The sequence below is a fragment of the Rhinichthys klamathensis genome, unplaced genomic scaffold, assembly GCF_029890125.1.
Source record: "Rhinichthys klamathensis goyatoka isolate OS25496 unplaced genomic scaffold, OSU_Roscu_1.1 h1tg000109l_1, whole genome shotgun sequence".
Lineage (NCBI taxonomy): Eukaryota > Metazoa > Chordata > Actinopteri > Cypriniformes > Leuciscidae > Rhinichthys > Rhinichthys klamathensis.
The window spans coordinates 3,819,382-3,844,414 of NW_026606647.1; the positions used below are offsets into that span (position 1 = coordinate 3,819,382).

Here is a 25,033-nt window from a genome sequence, read left to right on the forward strand (position 1 = left end):
CCTCTACCAGCTCCTCATAACCTTGGCCGTGAACTGGCGCGCCCAAATCACGGTCATCCGCATCAATACTGAGCACATCTACTTCCTCGGAAGCAGAGAGCTCAAGCATTGGGACCTGATCGTGGGCAGGAGAAGCCGCGATGCGGGCTCCTGCACCACTCTCAGGGGCTACGGGATCCTCAGACGAGGAATGGGAAAGTGCCTCAGCAGTCTCATTCTCATCTGCAAGATCCCGCTGCGAACCCCACGATCTCAATCGCCGCGACCGTGGGGAACGCGAGCCTGACCGTGCTCATCAAAGCACGCCAGCCGGGAGCGCAGCACTCTAATGGGAAGTGCATCACAGTCTGCACAAGCAGCTCCCTCAAGAGCTGCTCGTGCATGCTGCGCTCCCAAACAATTCACACACAAAGCATGTGTGTCCCCACCCGTAATAAAACGAAGGTAAGGGTGCACACATCTTTTAAATTGTTCGCTGGCCATATCCGAATCAACTGTTTGACAAACAACACCAAATAAGACAGACAGTTTCAACACAGAGCGCTTGCTGAAGAGCGAAAGCTAGTGTGTGTTGTGACAGCGTCACTTTTATACTTCCGGGTATGCCGTCACATGTTACGTCACGACGCAACACCAATCAGGATTGGATTAGTTTCATTCATACTTCAGAGGCGCATGCTTAGGGAGCATCGCCAAAGTGTCGATTCTCGACGCAGTGTAGAGTTCCCTCGAAAGGGAACTCCAAAAATGTATCGTAAAATAAATCCATATGAATCGAGGATTTTAATCCAAGTCTTTTAAAAAGACACGATCGCTTTAAATAAACGAACAGATTTAATTTAGGCTTTTATCCACATACACATGAACGTATACACGATTATATGCTCAAGCATGCTTGTTTTACGTGTGAGAACCAATGAGGTTAACTTTTGTGTCACGCCAGCATTTTTGAGCTTCAACAAGAACCAAGAAAGTTTGTTCTTGTGCGTCAAGTAAGTACGGTTGAGCTTACGTTTACCATACTTGAGTGCTCTATGTACATTTGCTGATCAATGTTTATAAAAGCCTAAATTAAATCTGTTCATATAAAGTGATCGTGCTCTTCAGAAGACTTTAATTAAACCTCTCAATTCATATGGATTTATTTTACAATCTCTTTATGAACGTTTTGATCCGTAAAGGGCAGGGCTTGACATTAACACCCGCCAACGCGCCTAATGCGGGTGGATTTCAGCAGTGGCGTGTAACAGTCACTCCTACTAGCCACTTAGGCAGGTTGAATTTTATATACAGTATATACATTTTTTAAGTGTAATCTTTTAAAAAAAACATCTGAAATAATAAACTAAGAGCAATTTATAGTGTTGTCAAAATAGCATTTTTTCTATACATATTGACACTGAAATATCTATAAACGCTTCCAATACTCATTTTCCGCAGAATAGATGCACATAGATGCACAGATACCAGTTGCGCTTTTCTCGATCTCTCATCTCTCTGACAGCAAGTTGACACACAAACCCGCCTCCCCTCACTCACTCATTTCATTTGCTCTCAATGAATATTGTTGGCGTTACAGGGCTTGAATTTCGGCGTGGGATTGTGCGTATTGCACATAATTTCACATAATTTCCCCCCCATGGTATCGATGTCAAAATTGTGGCCAGTTAAAATGCTGATTGGCTAGTAACTTTGGAAATCCATTAGCCACAGTGGCTGGTGAGGAAAAAAGTTAATGTCAAGCCTCGGTCAAGGGTTTTGGATGAAAAGACTATATTCAGGGACAGAGATCTCTCAGATTTCATAAAAAATATCTTCATTTGTGTGTTGTAGATGCACGAAAGTCTTATGGGTTTGTAATGACATGAGAGTGAGTAATTGATGACAGAATTATCCCTTTAAGGTCAAGGTTTGGCTGGTTAGCCTGGGTCAGTTAGCCTCTACTATACACAATTTTGACCCAACGTGTTTTTTTCCCTCCTAGAAAAAGCTCATCATGGCATCAGCAATATAGTCACATCCTCTTCAATCGCAACTTCATGATTCCCATAATCCTTTGCACTATGTGCAGAAGATAGCCAGTCTCTTTCTATGTATCATTAATTCAGGGTGGGGAATAATCATTACAACGCTGCCTCTATGAATGCCTCAGTTTTAGAAGAGAATAATTTATGCAATGGGTCTTCTATCTCATGAATATGTGATGGTTTGTATAAAGTGGCTGTTTTTCCCTCTCTGACTCCATCTCTCACTTTCTCCCCCCTTCCATCTCTGCTCTTTTCTTTAGAAGCTTGAGGAAATAGAGTGGTAATTGCTCCTTCATTATTACTGGTCTGTTCTATCATGAGGAAGAAATATATTTGATGCACAGGCCCCAATTAGGCAGCTTTTCAAATAAGTGGTACATGGGAATATCAATCTCATGAGGGTGCGGGCAGAAAACAGGAAAACCAGAGAAAACTTTACCAAAAAAGAAGAAGAAAAAGAAAAAAATGATATGTAGTGTTCATCATTGTTCTGTGCTGTAAATTTAAAAAACAAAAAAATCTTGATCAGAGTTAAAATTTTTTTCCCGAACACTGTTATTCTAGACTAATGGCATGCTTTATACAGATAGACTTCAGACTTTTGGTAGAAAACTTCCTTAGATTTAGAAATCTCCCATATCTCAGATCTAAACTTTACAGTTCCTCACTTGCGTAATTACATGAATTACACTCGTAAAACAACACATTTCACTATTTCAGTATTTAATCAATTATATTGTTATTGACTATGTAGCAAGAACTATAACAAATGATTCAGGTACCCCTTTACTGACTATCCTGATGCAAACAAGTATGCTGAAACCTGCCTTGCACAAATAATAAAAAATAAGTGCTACACTCATAGCCACATTTTGCAGCACAATAAAATGCCTGCCGGGATGCACAGGAGTAGATGAGTTAACTTTTTGTATTCAGGTTATGTTCTAGACATTTTTTGTAATATTTTAAGCACAAGAGAATCAACTTATTGTATTAATATAAAGGTGAAGTTTACAACAAAAATCCATCTGCATCTTAAGGGGTCATGACTCATGACCTCAAGGATGTAAACATAGGGTCATGCAAGCGGACAAATAATAGTCAACTTCAAAGACGATGAAAAAAGCTAGACAGCAAGACTAAAAGGGAAATCTGGTGCAAATTGTTTTTTTGTTTTGTTTTTTAATAGAAATGCTTTTATACAAAGGGGTTTTAGTCTTACTGCGTATAATTTCAACCTGTTTTTCTACTTTACCTGTGGAAAAGACAACATTTCTAGACACAAGTTTGTAGTCCACGATGGAGAACTGTGGGAGCTCGATACGTGCCACACCAGTAACTGCGTTGTCTCCTCCCTTCCAGTAAAACTCGATGTCATCTGTTGTGTATCCATCTACAGGAAAAACATAAATCAAATTTGTCAAGGAGTAAAATATAAATTACTGGACCAAAGTAAATATCAGATCACATATCATGTTTTAGTGAGAGATTTACTGAGCTTAATATATTACATTATGTTGTTATATTTTTATACATCGATCTTTAACTGAATGTTGGTCCCTTTCCTTTATCTCAATAATCACAGAATCTCTGTCCAAATTATGTTGAATAAACAATGCTTGTTCTTTTTAAAAAACTACATTTCCCTCATTTACAATTATAAGGATGCAGTCCCTGGAAAAAGCGTTTCTTTTCCATAATTGGTATGTGTAACATATGCTGAAAAAAAAAGGCAGCACAAGTGCATTGTTAGCATAATCATGAATATGAGCATCTGTTCTGTGTAGGGAGCTGTTAGGGGTCAGACTTCCCACTGTGACACAGACCGTTCCATTTCATACCAGCGTTGCTGTGTTTGTAAACCATAATGAGCTAGGTGGTTTTATTAGCGTGCATGAAGCACTGCATACACTTAAAGTTTGGTTACTAAACTGAATAATTAGATGTTAAAGAAGTGATGGAAATAAAAGTGATGGTCCAGAGAATGCAGATTTAATGCAGATTAAAGAGCATAAACAAAACACAATGCTTCTGTCAAAAGAAGTTGACTGACAATTATAGGTGTCATAAAAATAAGTAATAAGGATAAAACAATAAAATATATCCCTTTTTTTGTGTTTTCAGTTAACAGAAAGGTTTCTTGAGCAGCAAATCATCATATTAGAATGATTTTTGAAGGATCATGTGACATTGAAGACTGGAGTAATGATGCTTAGCTTTGCCATCACAGGAATAAATTACATGTTAAAATATATTACAAAAAGAAAACTATTATTTTAACTTGTTATAATATTTCACAATAGTACTGTTTTACTGTATTTCTGATCAAATAAATGCCTTGATGAGCAGAAGAGACTTCTTTAATAAACATACAAAATTCTTACTGACCCCAAACTTTTAAACGGTAGAGTATATGGTATAAAGGATATGGTCAGACAATATTTTCTCTTCAAAACTGGAAAAGAAGTTAAATTGTAAAAGGGTAAACATTTATTATTATAATTTTAGGCACTACAGTAGAAAAATACGACATTATATTCGGTAATACTGTAAATTCTATTTTATTTGTATTAATGACTATGCTTGCTCGCCAGTGAGAAAAGCACCAAACTAGCACTGACTAGTATAAACCAGCTAGGAACAGCATGGTAATGTATGCTGGTCTTTGCAGCAGGGTGTGTGTAAATGAGTGAAAAGAGAGAACACTTACAACTCTCTATCTCCAGAGTGCAGTTCTGTTCATCTAATGGATACCTTCTCAGATCCATCATGCAAGCGGCAGTGGTGGTGATTCTAGAAAGACACACACACACACACACACACACACACACACGTTACAGGAAAATCGAAGCCACAATTCTATACATTCAGGTGCTCACAACACACACACGTTACAGGAAAATCGAAGCCACAATTCTATACATTCAGGTGCTCACAGCTCTTCTACAGTATAGTGGGTACCACACTTGCTCAACAACACTGCAAAACTTTTGTGTATATCTTTGTAAACAGGACGAGCAAGATGGAACAAATTAAAATATGGCTCCTCCTGCCCTTCAAAAGGCTTTTGAACCAAATATAGAACAGAGCATGCATATGCATTAGTGGACATGAACAAATAGTGCAGACTTGAATATGTGAAAATGCGTTTTTTGGTCCCATTAAAGTGGCTACTGATTAGTGGTACTTCAAGTTGCCAAGAAAGCTCAAGGAAAGCCCATATTTCATCTAATAAAATATCCCCATTCATCATGTCACTTTGCTACAAGTGTGAGCTTAGACTAAAATGTGATGATAAATGTTCTTTGTGAATCAATATCCATGAACATTTTAAGTGAGGTTTGGTTTCTCGTCCAGGTAACAATACAGTCCAGGTATCGATTTAACTTCCTGGTAACAATTGAAATAAGCATATCATAAGAGGAAGATCATGTTCAATCCTTCTAATCTTATCTGGATAAATGCAGGGTCTCACTAAGGTCCTCTATGGCAGGGAGGTTTCATTTCTTTTATAACATTTTTGTAGGGCGAAATCATCAGTCATTCAGTCATTTCAACAGGAATTCATGCGACTGGGCATTTTGGTGAGGGCGTAAGATTTCCCCAGGCAGATTTCTCTTCAAGCACTGACCAACAGAAAGCTTGGTTTGGTTTATTCATCGCTACACTATTGACAAGAGACAGTAGACCTTTTTTGTCTGCAAAACTGTGCCAAAGTTTTGTAACTGTGTTTTATGCATCGCTACACTATTGTTAATGGACAACAGAACTTTTTAGCTCACAAAATCAGGACAGATTGTTTGAGAGTTAAAATAACTCTCTCACACATTAAATTAAATTGTTTACTCGTTTTTATCCCTCCAGTAAAATATTCCAACAACATAATAAACCAGTCATTCCACTTTTTTTTTTTTTGAAGTATTTTGACATATGAGCATATAACATTGCTTTAGATTGGGTTGTTACTATGTTTCAGAGGTCCTTCCTTCCTAGAGGAGGTAAATTAAAGAGGAAACTCGGTGTCTTCATTCCATCTTCAGAGTCGTTTTAATGAGAGCACACTCAAATGCCTTACCATAAATATGCAAGCTCTTCTTTCTTTAATGACGCCCAACTCAGGCAAACAAATAAAAGCCCTCCATCCACACTATTGCTTCGTCAAACTAGAAAATGTGCATTATATAGCCAGGGAACTCCCTAGATGAACTGTAAAATGATGTTCAATGGATTGCTGATGTTACATTTGAGCGCAAGGAGATAAATCACAAAAGGACGGAAATGGTTCAATAAACTTTATAAGCAAGAACCATTCATTAGCATATGGCTGCATTAGTCCACAGGATCTCATTTGGAACAAAACGAAAAGCTAAATTAGGCTACGGTAACTGGCTCATAGTGCACTCCAGCTGGTACAGAGGATGAAGGCATACCCCTGCTCTTCCGCAGGGGAAAGAGCAATGCAGCTCATCAGACTCTGATAACACTGAAGGGTTTTAACAAGATAAAGGCACACATTAGCACTTAGGCAATTTAGTTGACGAGTACACTGGCCAAAAAAGGGCACGCTCTCATGATCTGTTTGTTCGCTGAAGCTACATACTGTCATACCCTTCCCTCATTAGATAAAACGTCAAATACAAACAAATTATGTGAAAAGTAGTATGTGAAAAACATTTTGAATGGCCATTTTGGATAAAAAAAAAAGTTAATTGATATATTAAAATATAGTTAAATTAATTGTATTTTTACCAAAAATAAAAAAGTACTTTTTAAGCATTTTATTATTATTTAAGATGGTTATTGATATCTAGTGATCAAATCCTGACAATTAAAAACAAAATGGAAATTTACAGCCAAGACAAACAATACTAAAATAACAATTTTGCTCATTTTCACATGCAGTCTCAATGTGAAAGGTTACCCCAATAATCAAAACTAGCAAGTAAAACCCTCCCAATATTTATGGTTAATGGAAACATAGAATCAGGCTACTAATTCATTATATACATCTCACATTCTGAGCTTTTTTAAGCGCCAAGTTCCCGTACAACTTAAATGCACCAATTATCTGCACAACATGACTGAAGCCCAATTATATCATTTTGCATGAGTGGCATGAGAATCACCATATATTGTGTGTATATACATTACAGCTGATTATAAAGTGTGCAACCCATTATAATTCTATTGAGAATTTACCACTTGAAAACGCTATGGAGAAAGTCAAACATGATCTAAACACAGCCACATAAATTAAAAAAGTCTGACGAAAAGAGGAGAAAACATCATATTGCACCAACATGAATTAGAAAGCTTTTTAAACTATTCATGATTGATCACGTTTTATTGCATTTATTGTGGTGAATTTTGAAGTACAACATAGAATCAAGAGCTTTAAAGCCTGGACCTTCTTGAATTATTGACTGAACAATCAGTTTGTTCTAATGTGTTCTAATGATGACTGAATGATATTAGGAAAAACCTGGCCTTCAGATATTCCAAGAGATGACATGACATCCTGTTTGAGGCCCTGGTTATGTGATCAGTTAGTTCTCACCTTAATCCATAAAGAACTGTGCCATCTGGGTGCAAGCGGATCATGCGGTTCTTCACCGTGACACCGTGGACGAAAGACTTCTTGTCATTTAGGAAATACGTGTCAGGAACCCAGAGTTGGTCAGCTACCCGGTTGTCTAGAGTAAGATTGAGAGGGATTCCAGAATATGCTAGCCGCTTGTCCCTCCAATACTGCTGGAAATACATGGTCAATGTGTAGTCCTGTAGAAAAGTCAAAGAGAAACCATTAGCAGTTCATTTTATTAAACAAAATGATTATAAAAACGCATCCACAACATTTAGCCAAATTAGCCATAATATTTACATTGCAATTTGTATAGAAAGAATAGAACAAATACAAAACTATTAACAATTGTGTTAACAAACCTAATGCAATATGCTAAGAAGATAGTTGCTCAAAATATATAAAACAACATATTATGTCAAATATTGCCTCTTTGTGTCTTCAATTTATTTCTATTAGTGAACTCTCTTCATGTGGCACTAGGTAACAAAAAAAACAAAAACACGTACCTACATTTTCACAATAAATTGTGATGATACACGTCAACACGTGATGTATTTAGGACCATGTGATCATAAATGACAAAATTACTTCTTCAAAGTGAACATCGAACCCTTAGCTAACAGTCTTGTGAAAAGAAAAAGAAAATGCTTGAGAAAGCATTCAGCTGCTCACTTTTGAGTGACCCTTCATGTCGTGTCCCCTTCTCGTAGGACGCAAAAACGCCGTTCGGATTTCACCCTAGATTTTGGAACAGAGCTCACACACTCTGTTTTTCCTGAAGGGTCAAAAGTGTCAAGGTCAGAAACAGAAATCTAAAGGATGTGGCCTTCAGCAAATAGATTTTCTGTTGTCTGAGTAATATTTATAGGAGCGTCAAAGTAGGATTGAAAACAAGCTGCCTTCGGCTTCCATCTTTCAAGTCTGTCAGCCACGAAGATGCTGCGTGGCCGTCTCTGCGAGGCAGTCTGGTGTGTGCTGCACGGGCTACGGATTTACATTACCATATAGTCTCAATAGTCCACTCAACATCAGCTCGTAGAGCTATACTATATGACCTCAGCGATTCACAGTATAGAAATTCAATCAAACTAAAGCACTGGCATGATAGGCCTTATTTGGGCCGCCTCTGAAACTCAATGAATTTTAAAAAGGGCTGAAATCACAAAATTTATGGATCTTATTTGTCCCCTGGGTCAAATTTGAACCTCTGAAATCCAGTAGGAAGCGCGGATGTGTGTACTTTGAGTGTCTGCTATTAGGTACTCATGGGTAAAATGAAGACCTGACATGCTGTCCACCGCAATGTGCACAACCTGTTGATGTAATAAGAAGTAATTCACTTAGAAACATATGTTAGAACGGGCTATGGTCCCTGGGGCTGCCTTCAGACTGTGCCAGCTGAGCAGAGGCTGTGCAAGAGAGCGTGTAAGCGGAGTTCATTAGCTAACGAGATGAGGGGGGACGACATGACAGGGACACCTTCTTTATGATTACTAATCTCTGTGATTCCCTTTCTCTCTCCGTCTTCCATTCTTTCCGGCCCTATCCTTCTTCCTGCATCTTATTCTCCTCCTTTCTTCCTTCATGCCTTTCTGTAAGGCTTTTGCTTTAATGAATCCCCTTAATGACACTGATGGATACAAATCTTTCTCACAATAAATTATACCCTACATTACCAAAAGTAATACTAATGCTAATTAGTAAATGCTTCGAAGTTCTTGCCCCAGTCAATGTGTTGGGTAGTAGTAGCAACACAGTATTGAAGATTTAAAGGGATAGAAATGAAAATGAAAATTCCGTCATCATTTACGCACCTCCATATCATTTGAACCCGTATGACTTTCTTTTTTCTTTTGAAACTTAAAAGAAAGATTTGGTTTTTGTTTTCTTTTGTCCATGCTATGAGAGTCAATGTTCAAAAATATGAATCAAAATTGTGTGGTTTGCAGAAGAAAGAGTCATATAGGCTTGGACAGCAATGAAGACAGAATTTTCATTTTGGGTTGAAAAGTAATAAACGTAAGTAGCAACAAACAATATAAGTTTATATATATATACACCATTCAAAAATGTGGGGGTCAATAAGATTTTTCCCCCCAAAGATATTCATACTCTTATCCAGCAAGGATGCATTAAGTTGACAGCAAATACACTAACATGGTTACAAAATATTGCTGCTCTTTTGAACTTTATATTCATCAAAGAATCGTGGGGGGAAAAGTATCACGGTTACCACAAAAATATTAATCAGTAAAAGTTTCCAAAATTTCAAAAACGTGTTTCAACATTGTTACGTTCCACGTGGGGGTTTGTTTTGTTTTCACTAGTCTGTGCACGCTGGTATACTTCGCACGTGTTGATAGTATATGCTCATTATCTGTTTCTGTTTCTAGCTCACTCTTGGCTGGCAGGCTGCTGTGATTGGCCTAGCGGGACGTCACTCATCGTTGGGGCGACGCCCGGGAGCCAATCAGAGTTGACCAGCTGGGTTCAAAAGGATGGCGTTTTCATTCATTCGATCTCTCGGAAGCGGCCATGAGCTCGTGTAGCGTTGTGAGGTTACTAAACCTGTGACTGGAGATTCATATAGTGATGACTGGCTCTTTGTAGTGGAATGAGTTGGGTGCTGTATGCTTTGTTTATATGTACCTTTATATTCAGTATGTTTTAGTTGTAGAGATCATAGTTTCAATGTGTATCCCAGTGTGACGCTGTGGGGTCCTGTAATTCGACTCTCTCTCTGGGAAAGAGAACGACAGGTCAGTATGCCGCGGTATACATAATGCCCGTAGTGTTTATTTGTTAGATACACTAGGTTAGGAGTGAGCGCCACTCTGTGTATGTTTTGTTAATAGTTAGCTTATTTAGGTGCCGAATGCACTGAAGATTCGGTTTTCTTTTCACCTTTTTCTTTGGTTAGGTTTAGGTTTAGTTAAGGCTTGTTTTGTTATATTCTGTTCTTTTCTTTGGCGCCACTTTTTGGTTCTCTTTCTTATTATTTGATTATTGTAAAATTTGTAAACATTGTAAATAGCACACTCATTTTTCATCCAAACTGGAACTAGTGGCTTCGGCTTTGTGACAATAAAATCCAGTTTGTTTCTCTTCAAGTTGAGTCTGTCATGGTTTTCTCTCCACCGTATTCCTCCATCAGCAGTACTAATAAAACAAATGTTGCGTAACATCTCCTAGACTTTAAAAGATCGTAACATTTAATGGGGGCTCGTCCGGGATAACTTTATATTTTTATTGTTTCCCGAGTTATTATCTACTGCTGATGTGAGTGGTGGAGTGACCATGTTCAGTACTTTCCTTGTAGAGTAATTCCTTCGCGAGGCAGTGATTAGTGGATGGGCTGGTTGATTGTATGGTTAGTGATTCTGATAAGAGTAATGGCTGATTTTGATTTAGACACCTTTTTGAGTGCACCTACGGTTGAGCAGTTAAATAAATGTAGGAAAGATGATTTACTGCGGATCGCTGCTCATTTTCAGGTTACTGTTTCGAAGCAGCGGCTTAAAAAAGAGATTAAGTTTGCTGTATCCCAAAGGTTGGTTGAACTTGGTGTTTTAGTGTTGCCTGCAGGTGGTGGGGAAGTTTTTCCTGGTGCTGATAGTCGCCCTGAGGAGGAGGAGCAGAGCGAGACGGCTGAGGTAGAGGGTTCTGAAGCCAAAGCTGTTTTGCCGCCCTTCGAACCTTTTTCGCCGGACTCAGCTGAGTCTATAGGAGGTGATGCGCGACTGAAGGTTCGTATAGCGCGACTCCAGATGGAGACACGCGAACGGGCAGAAGTCCGTCGAGCGGATTTGGATTTTCGACTGGAAGTCCGCAGACTTGAAATCGAGGCGGAGACGCAGATTAAGCTGCGTGAACTTGAATTGAATGCAGCCAAAGTGACACCTGTTCCAGTTGTGCAACCTTTACCGCCCGCTGATGCTTCGGCAGGGGCTGGGCCGGTGAGAACCACCTTTGAGGTCAGTAAGCATATTTCCCTTGTGCCGCAGTTTCGAGAAACAGAAGTTGACTCATATTTTAGTGTGTTTGAGAGGATTGCTTCCACACTCCATTGGCCTAAAGAGGTTTGGCCTTTGCTGTTGCAGTGTAAGCTGACCGGTAAAGCTCAAGATGTTTGTGCTACGTTGTCCTTAGCGGATAGCGTGAATTATGAAGTAGTGAAAGCTGCGATTTTGCGTGCATATGAGCTGGTGCCTGAAGCTTATAGACAGCGTTTTAGGGGTCATAAGAAAAATTCTAGTCAGACTTTTGTTGAATTTGCAAGGGAGAAAGGCATTTTGTTTGACAAGTGGTGTACATCTAGTAAAGTGAATGATTTAAAAGACGTGCGGGAGTTAATTCTTTTGGAAGAATTTAAGAATTGTATTCCTGAACGTGTTGTCGTTTACTTGAATGAACAAAAAGTGACGTCTTTGTCTCAAGCCTCCGTTCTGGCAGATGAGTTTTCATTGACGCATAAAAATGTGTTTGCTGCTGCGCGTTTTGAGAAAGCTGCTGTTCAAGTGAGCTCGAGTAGTCCATCTCGACCAAAATCAGGTACTCCAAAATCAAAGGAAGATCGAGAATGTTTTTATTGTCACAAACCTGGCCATTTAATTGCCGATTGTTTTGTACTGAAACGAAAACAGTCAAGTTCTGTACCTAAGAGTGCTGGTTTTGTGAAACGGATTGATTCTAAAAAAACTGAGTGTAACGACAAGCCTGATTCCAGTTACGTACCTTTTCTGTTGGAAGGGTTAATTTCCGTTGCGGGAAATTCTGAGGAACGAGTAAGAGTTCAGATGCTCTGTGATACTGGGGCCATGCAGTCCTTTATTAGTGCTGATGTACTGCCGTTCTCGGAGCAAACTTTTTGTGGCAGTCATGTTCTAGTACAGGGCATAGAGATGGGTCTCGTTCAAGTTCCATTGCATCAGATTCACTTAGAATCAGAACTATGTACGGGTTTTGTGAAATTAGCTGTTCGTGAACGTTTACCGGTGATTGGGGTACAAATTATTTTGGGCAATGATTTAGCCGGTGGAAAAATTATGCCTTTGCTGGAAGTCTTCGACAAACCAGTGGCGCTCGAACAGCCTGATGAGTTATCCCAGTCATATCGAGAAACATTTTCAACTTGTGTAGTGACGCGGGCTCAAGCTCGTAAAGCGGATGCTGATAATTTGGCTACATCTTTTATCGCACCTATTTTTATCAATGATGTTGTATCTGATGACGTTAAAGCTGTTGAGAATGCGCATGTTCCAGATACTATGAGTGTAAAGCTGCGCGTGACGCGCGAGAGACTTATTGTTGCTCAAAAACAGGATAAAAGTCTCCAGAGGTGCTTTGCTGCTGCTGTTTCCACAGAGAAAGCTCAAGAGAGAAAAGCTGCATATTTCGTTGAGGACGATTTATTGATGCGTAAATGGTGTTCGGAGATTGGATATGCTGAATGGAGTAGTGTGTATCAGATCGTGATTCCCTCATGTTACCGACAGCAAGTTCTATCTTTAGCTCATGATCACGACCTGTCGGGACATCTAGGAATTAAAAAAACTTATCACCGAATTTTGAGACATTTCTTTTGGCCTAGATTAAAAACTGATGTCACACAATTTTGTCGCACTTGCCGCACTTGTCAGATCGCTGGCAAACCGAATCAAGTCATTCCGTGTGCTCCACTTGTTCCTATTCCAGTGTTGGGAGAACCGCTTGAGCACGTTATCGTCGATTGTGTCGGCCCTTTGCCTAGATCTAAGACCGGTAATCAGTTTTTATTGACCGTAATGTGTACTGCCACTAGATTTCCTGAGGCAATCCCATTGAGAAAGATCACGGCACCTGTCGTAACTAGAGCACTTGTTAAGTTTTTTTCTACGTTTGGTTTACCAAAAATTGTGCAGACAGATCAAGGTACCAATTTTCTTTCAAAAATCTTTTCTCAAGTGTTGTCGAGTTTAAATATTTCCCATAGGGTAGCAAGTGCATATCACGCGGAGAGTCAGGGGGCACTCGAACGTTTCCATCAAACGTTAAAGTCAATGCTTAGAAAGTACTGTATGGAAACAGGGAAAGAGTGGGATGAGGGGGTACCATTGCTTTTATTCGCGATCAGAGAAGCAGTTCAAGAAAGCCTTGGATTCAGTCCTGCTGAACTAGTATTCGGACACACTGTCAGAGGACCTTTGAAAATGCTCAAAGAGAATCTATTATCTGTTGAGTCTAGCCCGAAAATGAACGTGCTGGATTACGTGAGTAAGTTCCGTGAGCGCTTGCATCAAGCTTGTTCCGTGGCAAGAGAGTCACTTGAAGTGGCTCAGGGTAAGATGAAGAGTCTCTATGATCGTAAATCTGTACAGCGTACCTTTAATAAGGGCGATCAAGTGTTGGTGTTGCTGCCTATGGTAGGGTCTGCTTTATCAGCGCGGTTTTCTGGACCATACGAGGTGGTAAGAAAACTTAGTACTACAGATTATGTAATTGGAACTCCAGATAGGAAAAGGAAGACTCGAGTGTGTCACGTGAATATGTTAAAGACTTTTTACAGTAGGGAAGCTGTTCAGAATGTGTCGCTTGCAGAAGAAATCATTGCTCCTGTGTTATCTCCTGTGTCATCTCCTGTGTTCACTTGTGCTGCTGTCGAGATCACTGATCCGGAGGATGATGGAGTCGTTCTTCGTCACACACATCAACAATGTGCTCGACTTAAGAATTCTGAGGTATTATCTGATTTTACATCTCATGTATCTCATTTATCTGAACAACAAGGATGTGATATTATGCAGTTGATTGATGATTTTCCTGCTTTGTTTAATGATGTACCTTCTCGCACTACAGTTTTGGAGCACGACATTAATGTGGGTGATGCTGCCCCGATTAAACAGCATGCATACCGCGTAAATGCAGCGAAAAGAGATGTGATGCGAAATGAGGTTGAGTATCTAGTAGAGCATGGACTTGCTCGGTTCAGCTGTAGTCCCTGGAGTTCTCCATGCTTATTAGTGCCGAAGAGCGATGGCACAGCGCGATTTTGTACTGATTACTGAAAGATAAATGCGGTGACGGTGCCCGACTGTTTTCCTTTACCGCGCATGGAAGATTGTGTTGACAACCTCGGTTCAGCCCGTTATGTCAGTAAGTTAGACTTGTTAAAAGGCTACTGGCAAGTGCCTCTTACGAGTCGTGCTTCTGACATTTCTGCATTTGTTACCCCTGATAGTTTTCTTCAGTACTCGGTAATGGCTTTCGGTATGCGTAACGCTCCGGCTACCTTTCAGCGGCTTATTAACATCGTGTTGTCTGGAGTGCCTAAGTGTAATGCCTACTTAGATGATTTAGTAGTTTACTCGACCGATTGGATAGAACACATTTCGTCATTGCGAACAGTTTTCGAGCGTTTGGAGAAAGCTCCGTTGACTTTAAATTTAGCCAAATGTGAGTTTGGGCAGGCCACTATTACGTATCTCGGGAAGGAAGTCGGTCAAGGGGAGGTGCGCCCGTTAGAAGCGAAAGTTACGGCTATAGCTGAATTTCCTGTTCCAACCACTCGACGAGAGCTCCGTCGATTTTTAGGGATGGCTGGCTATTATCGTGGCTTCTGTAAAAACTTTTCGACGATTGCACATCCATTAACTGCGCTTCTTAGTCCATCCCGTGCGTTTCTATGGTCTGATGATTGTCAACATGCTTTTAGTACGATCAAGGATCTTTTGTGTAACACACCTGTTTTAGCCGCACCAAATTACGACACTGCTTTTAAACTTGATGTAGATGCGAGTTCTGTTGGTGCTGGATCTGTATTGATTCAGACGGGTGAGGATGGAATTGATCATCCGGTCTGTTATTTCTCACGTAAGTTCAACAAACACCAGTTGAATTATTCAACGATCGAGAAGGAGGCATTAGCACTTTTAATGTCACTTCAATATTTCGATGTGTATGTCGGATCGAGTAGCATTCCGGTCACCGTATTTACTGACCATAACCCTTTAGTTTTTTTTATCACGTATGTATAATCAGAATCAGCGTTTGATGCGCTGGTCTCTGATTGTACAGGGTTACAACTTGGTAATTAAGCATAAAAAAGGTGTCGAGAATATAATAGCCGACGCACTGTCTAGAGCTGCCTAGGGTGGCATTTGAGCGAATGCATTTGATCAACTATTTGTTGAGTTAATCCATATAGTTGATTCTTAGGGGGGGAAGTGTTACGTTCCACGTGGGGGTTTGTTTTGTTTTCACTAGTCTGTGCACGCTGGTATACTTCGCACGTGTTGATAGTATATGCTCATTATCTGTTTCTGTTTCTAGCTCACTCTTGGCTGGCAGGCTGCTGTGATTGGCCTAGCGGGACGTCACTCATCGTTGGGGCGACGCCCGGGAGCCAATCAGAGTTGACCAGCTGGGTTCAAAAGGATGGCGTTTTCATTCATTCGATCTCTCGGAAGCGGCCACGAGCTTGTGTAGCGTTGTGAGGTTACTAAACCTGTGACTGGAGATTCATATAGTGATGACTGGCTCTTTGTAGTGGAATGAGTTGGGTGCTGTATGCTTTGTTTATATGTACCTTTATATTCAGTATGTTTTAGTTGTAGAGATCATAGTTTCAATGTGTATCCCAGTGTGACGCTGTGGGGTCCTGTAATTCGACTCTCTCTCTGGGAAAGAGAACGACAGGTCAGTATGCCGCGGTATACATAATGCCCGTAGTGTTTATTTGTTAGATACACTAGGTTAGGAGTGAGCGCCCCTCTGTGTATGTTTTGTTAATAGTTAGCTTATTTAGGTGCCGAATGCACTGAAGATTCGGTTTTCTTTTCACCTTTTTCTTTGGTTAGGTTTAGGTTTAGTTAAGGCTTGTTTTGTTATATTCTGTTCTTTTCTTTGGCGCCACTTTTTGGTTCTCTTTCTTATTATTTGATTATTGTAAAATTTGTAAACATTGTAAATAGCACACTCATTTTTCATCCAAACTGGAACTAGTGGCTTCGGCTTTGTGACAATAAAATCCAGTTTGTTTCTCTTCAAGTTGAGTCTGTCATGGTTTTCTCTCCACCGTATTCCTCCATCAGCAGTACTAATAAAACAAATGTTGCGTAACATCTCCTAGACTTTAAAAGATCGTAACCAACATTGATAAAAAAAAAATAAAAAAAAAATCTTGAGCTCCAAATATTAGAATGATTTATGAAGGATCATGTGACACTGAAGACTGGAGTAATGATGCTGAAAATTCAGCTTTACTGTATTTTTGATCAAATAAATGACACCTTCTATAAAGTAGCTGGTAGCTTCACTTGCTCTATTTTCTGCACAGTTTTCCCAACAGTATACAAATGTATACAATGGTTCTCTGGAGATGATGCAGAGGATACTCATCTCTCAAATACCTGTGTGTAGGGCCATTTGTGTCTGGTAATGTTTTCCTAACTATTTTCCATACAATATCATCTGCACAGAGACACTCCCATCACAAATTACACAAACAATAATGTTTAGTTATGAATGATTATACATGATGTATCACACACAGTCCATTAGTCAAACATGATCCAGACAGGCCAGAAGTGCACTGAAAACTGTAAAAACCAGTGTCGTTTTCATGTGTGTTTAATAATGGAATAAACAGATGCAGTCGTGCTAGCTGAGCGATTTGATACGTTTGATATCTGGGGAACTGTGCAGCAGTGGTCACACAAAACATAAGGCATCAATCATTCATTACAAGGCAAAATTTTATAGTGGTAGATTCAAGCTGCAAGAAGAAAACAGCTAAAAATAAAGGCATCTTAAGATCTCAGGGTATGACTCCACAGTAAATCATTGTTGTTGTTCTCCACTGAGAGGGATTCCCTCATGATAAAGTGACACCACATTTTGACATATACACTACTTCCCCTGTCCCACAGATACAAATAACAGATGAAACGCAAGAGAAACAAACAGAGAGACATTATTTCAAATCTGAAACTGACAATCTATTAATGTAGGGGCTGCTATCAAACACATGGGCACTCACAAAAGAACTGAGACATAGATTTAAGATTAGATTTAGGGGATAATGTATTTTTATTTTATTATAAAATGATTACATTTATTATAAATAATAATACTAATAAGTTAACTTAAGTATAAATATAATATTATTATTTACACTTAATATTTACAAAACTATAATTATATATATTTATAATATAATATTATTATTAATTATTATTATTATTATTAACAATATATACAACCTGGAGTGACTTATGACATAGAAACTACACTCTTCGCCATATTTACACCCTACATTGTATTTGAAAACATGGACGTTTGTGAAGAAGAGTAGGATCAATCATAGAAAAGGAAAGAAAAATCCTGTCAATAAATGAGACCCTCTGGGAGGCTGAGGTGATAGTGTCATCAGCTGGGTGAGGAGTGTGTGCTCTCACACAAAGACAAGCTTTCAGCATGCCAGTCAGAGAGCATTTACGTCAACCTACCACCACCACGTCTGCTGGGAATACCAGAATAACAGCAATAAGAGAGATTCCTCTGTGCAGTGTCAGCGTGAAAACTTCACTGAACCGTAGTGTGGGTATTTAACTTGCTAGATTAAAAGATTGTTACGTGTATAAATAAGCAAACAATTGTCGGATTTAAAGATGAAGTTTTTTTCTCTATATTAAATCACTTTCTCCTATCCTAGCTTAATGCTCATTTCAGATTGGTACTTAACAAAATTAATGACTTTACAGGTACACTCAAGACATTGTTTATGCTGTGCTGGTCATTTTTGACATTTGATTACAGAATGAATGACTCTTATGAACTGGTTCTTGTTAGGGAATCAAAAGCATACAGTGCAGCCAATGTAGTCTGATTCATGAATGACTATAATGAGTTGTTTCTTTTTAGTGCTTACAGTTTACACTTACCATGAGGCCTAAATCAGTAGTTACATATTCCAATGTGGAGTTAAATACGTATATACATTATGCGTTTTGTCATCTTATTATTATTTGTTTTTTCTTAAAGGATTAGTTCACCCCAAAAAGGAAAATTCGGTCCCCATTTACTTAACCTCATGCCAAACTCGTACGACTTTCTTCTGTGGAACACAAAGACAACATTTTTAAAGTCAAAGGGTCTAAGCAACATTTCACTTTATGGACACCACTGAGAAATTTTTCATAATATCTTCTTTTGTGTTCCAAAGAACAAGGATTGAAAAGTTAAATGACGGTGAGTAAATGATGACAGAATTTGAATTTTTATCTTTTTGATGAAATCTGAGACTTGTTCTGTCCCTCCATTTACAGCTACACAACTACTACTTTGACGCTTCAAAATGTTCATAAAGAGATCGTAAAACTAATCCACATGAATTGAGCGGTTTAGTCCAAATTTTCTGACGAGACACCATCACGTTATGTGACGAACAGATTGAATTTAGGTTTTTTATTCACATATAAACACTGATCAGCTAACAAAAACAAAAGCTCAACCGAACCTGCTTGACGCGGGAGAACAAACCTCTTGTGAAAGCTGAAAGCTTCTCTGTAACACACGAGAATGAACCTCATTGTTTCTCGAACATCAAGCGAACCTGCTTGAGCTTCCGTTTACTAGATCTTGTGTGTGTTCTGATGAATGTTTATATGTGCCTTAATAAAAGCCTAAACTCAATCTATTCAGCGTATAAATCAATCGTGTCTCTTCAGAAATTTTGGACTAAACCCCTGAATTCATATGGATTATTTTTACGATCTCTTTATGAACTTTATAAAGTGTCAGTTGCGTAGATGTCAAAGGAGGGACAGGAATTGCTAAGATTTCATTAAAAAGATCTTCATTTGTGTTCCAAAGATGAACGAAAGTCTAACGGGTTTGGAACGACATGAGGGTGAGTAAATGGTGTCATCATTTTTATTTTTGGGTGAAAATTCCTAATGGCTTAACAGAAGCGTTGGACTGTTGCATCCTCTGCTCAGAAATGACATCTGGCAGCCCAAGGTTCAGGTCAGTCGTAGAGCCAGTTTTCTTTCATATGATATTGATTTTCCTCCTGACATCAACGTGCTTCCTCCCATGCAAACAACAGCATTGAAGAAAGACAACCGTGTGTAAACCGCACAGGAATGAGAAAACTTCCTGGTAACAGCGGATGAATTCCCGAGAGAGGAGAGAGGCACTCATCCCCAGAGCTCTGCAACTCAACAGGCTGTAGTTAACATGGTGTTCAAAAAGGCTGATGTCACAGCGTGATCTTGCTGCTTGCCCTCTCCATTGCCTGCTAGTGCTCGGCAGGGATAAGCCCAGGAGCTTTGCAGTGCATTCTGTGTGTCAATGAGACTTTCAGCAGGAGCCCCAAAGTATCCAACAGGACATTTTGGAGTGATTTAAACAGTGGAATGTCCTCTTAACTCCATCTATAATTGAAGCGGAGAACCCCTGGATGTCACCTTGCGGTCCACGCAAACTGTTTTTAGAGGGCACTTAGACCGCAACATGCTCCATTTCCCTTCAGGTCATATGACACATACCAGTCACTGGAAGGAAATGGTTCCCGGAGCACACCTATTTATCCTAAAGGTGGAGATAATAGGCACTTAGTGAAGTTCAGAGTTAACACTTCTATACACTGATATTACGCCTGATTGAACAATTACAGGCCACAAAGCTGACTATCAGGCTAAAAATAAAGGGGGCGAGAGCAAACAAAAGACTAAATATATTAATAATTCCAGTCTCCTTGACGACGCTCCCTCTCTGCAGAACGCCCACACAGGCTTGCTGAGCTCTGGGCCGATACCTTGTGCGTTTCTGAGGCTTTCCGGTGCATTCTTCACTTTCTGTGCCTTTCCTTCACTCACTTTCACCTTGAAAGCTCTTTGACCAAACTCAGCCATCAGGTTACAGCTGCATTAAATTAAAGGAAACCACCAGCACTCATCATAATGGATCATCGTAGTGCTTCTGAAATCTTTTTATTTTTAAATATGCCACACAGATCAACTTATTCATCTGACAGTTTTCTACACAAAGCTTGACCAGAGACCAGCAGGTATGATAGAGCTTTTTGTAGATATAATTACATTTTCAGGCAATAAGCTTAAAAAAAAAAGAAGTAATTTCATAAAGCCACCCCCACCTCCCTCTTCACCTGGGTAAGTACCACAAACATCTTCAAATCCATACTAAAGATGATATTGGTTTCCAGGGCAACCACTTATACTTGCCACACACATTGTGCCAGAGCGATCATCTGCTGTGTATCCATGCAGCACTATCACACTGAATATGTTTCATTCGTGTTTGTGCACAGATGAGAATGTCAGTCCTGTGCGTCAGTAGCACTTATGAAATGTTCCCTGACTTCAGATGTTGTCAAGAAAGGCAAAGATTACCCCTCAAAGTATAAGGAGAAAGAGAGAGATTTATGATATTCTTTTAAATGCATCCATAAGCAATTTGAGGGGTCTTTCCCAGATGAATCTCACGAAAGCATGTCTAGGTCACATTTAACCCTAAGTAAAAATAAGTTCCATAATAAATAAAGTCTTGAAATGAAGATGTTTTGCATTTGGACATTATTTTCATGAACATTAAACACATTTCCCCCCAGATTCTCATTACTGTAATGAGTACAGATAAATTGTTTCTGCTTCTATTTTTTTTTGGTCATTTGTCCTGGTGGGGTTCTTTAAATTTCTTTAAAATAATAATAATAAAAAATACAGTAGCACTTTATTTTACAGTGTCATTGTTACATGTTATATAGTTACTCTAGTAATAACTATAAACTATGCATATTTACATGCAACTAACCCTAAACTGAACCCTATAGTAAGTACATGTAGTTAATTAATATTACTCAGTACTTCTGTAACCATAAATACATTTGTTTTTCTATTTAAATCAGCAAATATCAAAGGTAATATTAAAAATATATGAATGAGAATCAGATTTTTTTGTAGGGGAAAAAAATCATCCAAAAATTATATATATATATATATATATAATATATACACTGTATATATATATATATTCACTGTATATATACACTGTATATATATATATATATATATATATATATATATATATATTCACTGTATATATATATATATATATATATATATATACTGTATACACACACACACACACACACACAAATATATATATATATAACAATATATCATTTTATTTCTATGAGAAATGTGACTGGGACATACTCTTCACAGGTTTTGTGAGATTCACCCCCTGATTGAACACAAAACAGCAGCAGTATATTGATTATGTCTGAATGCTTTTGATTTCTGAGAAATATTCTGCTTGCTAACAGCACATTTTGACAGGGTAATTTAATGCCGCCTGTGCTGGGCCCTCCTCGAGAGGCTGTGTAAGCAGCACGGTCCGTTAGATGCAAATTGTATTTAATTCATTTTTATGGAAGAGTGTAATATTTGCAACACTTTTTTTGCCTTCCCCAAGCAATCTTGCTGACAGACAGCTTTGAATGGGATATTTCATGCCATAATTCTTGCACTGCGACTCAACTCTGTGAGTGAAAATATGTCTTTGCGTGTGTAATGACGTTACCACTACCCTGATTTTAGAAGTGAAGACAGAGAGAGAGAGAGAGAGAGAGAGAGAGAGAGAGAGAGAGAGAGAGAGAGAGAGAGAGAGAGAGAGAGAGAGAGAGAGAGAGAGAGAGAGAGAGAGAGAGAAACTGGTACAGTAAAATGTAATGTACATAAAGCAAATCTTTTTTTTACTCAAGGCACTGACTTTACCCCACTGACAGGAGAGCATAAGAGCTTTTAGTCTTTAACAGCCCTGCCACTTCCGGTCTGAAGACAGAATACAGCTGCATACACTGACATCAAGAGCACAACACTGAAATGTAGACCTTAATAGACAGCGCATGGATCACATTTCAAGCTGAAGCTGTGTCTGCATTTTATGTAATACATTTGAGTTACAGAATGTTTTACAGATTTTGTCCAAAATAGCTGTAGAAACATAAAGGTAAAAGGAAGAACAATCCAGGTTCAGTACAAGTTAAGCTATAAAATAATTGTCCAAAACAAATAAAGATTGTGTTGTGTTTTCAATGGAATGCATTTCCATTGAAGGTCTATGGGACAAGGTAATGCACCAGAATAAACTTGAAAATACTGTATTAAATTAAACCAGACTTTGCAGCCATATCATCCTGTTGCCCAAGACTGGTTGCCCACTGAAGCTAATTAGGGTTGAGCCTGGTTAGTACCTGGATGGGAGACCTACTGGGAAAACTAGGTTGCTGCTGGAAGAGGTGTTAGTGAGGGCAGCAGGGGGCGCTCACACTGTGGTCTGTGTGGGTCCTAACACCCCAGTATAGTGACGAGGACACTATACTGTCAAAGAGCACCGTCCTTCGGATGAGACGTTAAACCGAGGTCCTGACTCTCTGTGGTCATACAAATCCCAGGATGTCTTTCGAAATAGTAGGGGTGTAACCCCGGTGTCCTGGCCAAATTTGCCCAATGGCCTCTGTCCACCATGGCCTCCTAATCATCCCCATATATATATATACTAATTGGCTTCATCACCCTGTCTCCTCTCCACCAATAAGCTGGTGTGTGGAGGGCGTTCTGGCGCAATATGGCTGCCGTCGCATCATCCAGGTGGATGCTGCACATTGGTGGTGGTTGAGGAGATTCCCCCTTCTTTGTAAAGCGCTTTGAGTGCCTAGAAATGCGCTATATAAATGTAATGAATTATTATTATTATTATTACATGACATATACATGTTAAAATGTGACTATTGTGACTGAATCACTTACCAACTTTGTCTGAGCAATCATTCAACTTTTACAACTGTGTCAAGGGACGTGACAACTACTATATGCTTAAAGTCACCCACATATCCAGAGTTTATCTACCTAAAGCCTTGTTCACACGGGACGATTTTTTAAAATTGTCGGCCGATTTTCCAAACCTGAGAGACCCCACACACGGCGATAAAAAATCACGGGTCTAACAGTTTTGGTCGTACACTGTGTGGTGCGCTGCCACACGGCAAAATCAACACATCACACACAAACCGATTTGTGTTATAAAAACGTAATCAAAAGAAAAGGCGATGGTCAAAGAATCCCAGACGTCCACCGGACTTTCTGGTGCGCCATACCGCCGGCTGTTTTGATTTTGTTTCCAGGTGCTTCCTCTGCGCCTCGTCACCTCGCTTTCTGATTGGCTACACGCCATAGTCCACAGGCTACGTGCTCGTTTGTCCCCGGGGGACACCACACACGAGGAGAAATCGGGCCAAAAAATTTCAACATGTTGGAAATCCCTGATTTGAGATCTGAGTGGTCTCTACGTCCTTCCGAGCAGACGAGAGCAGTCTTAACACACCACACACGGCAGGAATATCTGATCAGATTATTTTACGATAATCGGAGCATCCTTAAGATTGTCGGGGCTAAAATCGGCCTAATTATCCTGCCCTGTGAACCAGGCTTTAAACAGTAGTCCCAACACTAAAATAATGATTTAGACAACTTTACAGCTCAAACGACAAATCCTCAATCTGAACATCACTTTAACTTTCATGAACAAAGTTGTGTATTGTTGAACCATAACCCAACACAGTTGAATTAACAGAAATGTCTCAGAGCTTTAATTGCACTAACCAAGAAACATTGGTGTAACTTTCAAGAACAAACTTCAGGGTATGATATGATTATAATACAACCTGTCACAGTAAAGAGTGATTCTTTTAGAGCTTGAGCAAAAAAAAAACAATGAAGATATATTCAGAGGAAACCATGGGAAAGTAGAAAAAAAAAAGCCTCTTGGGTAAAAATCTGGAGTGCATCTCAGTGTAGCTGCGCTGTCTCAGTCTATGCGTTTCAATGCTGTGGGGAAACCACAAATTCTTCTGTAATGTCTACCCATGTCACTACTGAACCTCTGGGACTGTTACTTTTGTCATACAATGTGACGGCAAGACATTCGAAACACATCCACTCCATTGACTTCGTTCTTCTTGGTTTCATTAACACACGTACTAACTAAAATCTTGATGTGTTTCATGTCTGTCTCTGGCATGTCAGTCTAGCTAATGAGGTACCACAATTAAACGTTCAACACACACATATGCGCACACACCTCCTGCCCACCTGACACTCTGCAAGTGCGAGCCTCATTGCCATGGCAGCTGGCTATTTATACACTATGCCACACAATCAGGCCTTGTCACAGTCAACAGGGGCGTAAGAAAAGCCGTGGATATGTCTGTCAATCAAGACATGTTTTCCTGTGACTCATTGACTAATGGCAAGAGTTAACAGGTTGGACTAAACATGGCTGGATGAGGCAGTTGTTCAATTTTGTCACTATATTACCTCCAACAATCTATCACACACATCACATACAGTTACACCTGCCG

At 39.4% G+C, this 25,033-nt stretch overlaps 1 protein-coding gene across 6 annotated transcripts in view; it reads right to left on the reverse strand.

Moving 5' to 3' along the window:
• The window catches only part of gabrb3 (gamma-aminobutyric acid type A receptor subunit beta3), an 84,554-nt gene that overhangs the window by 19,631 nt on the left and 39,890 nt on the right, over positions 1-25,033 (reverse strand). For 5 of the 6 annotated variants that reach the window (XM_056253947.1, XM_056253948.1, XM_056253950.1 and 2 more), the window contains 3 exons: positions 7,585-7,805; positions 4,738-4,820; positions 3,283-3,420 (listed from right to left, as the gene is read on the reverse strand). In XM_056253947.1, coding sequence (XP_056109922.1) covers positions 3,283-3,420; positions 4,738-4,820; positions 7,585-7,805 — 442 coding nt within the window. Of the gene's footprint in view, positions 1-3,282; positions 3,421-4,737; positions 4,821-7,584; positions 7,806-8,283; positions 8,307-25,033 lie in introns of those variants that run through there. The other variant, XM_056253953.1, reaches the window with a different exon arrangement.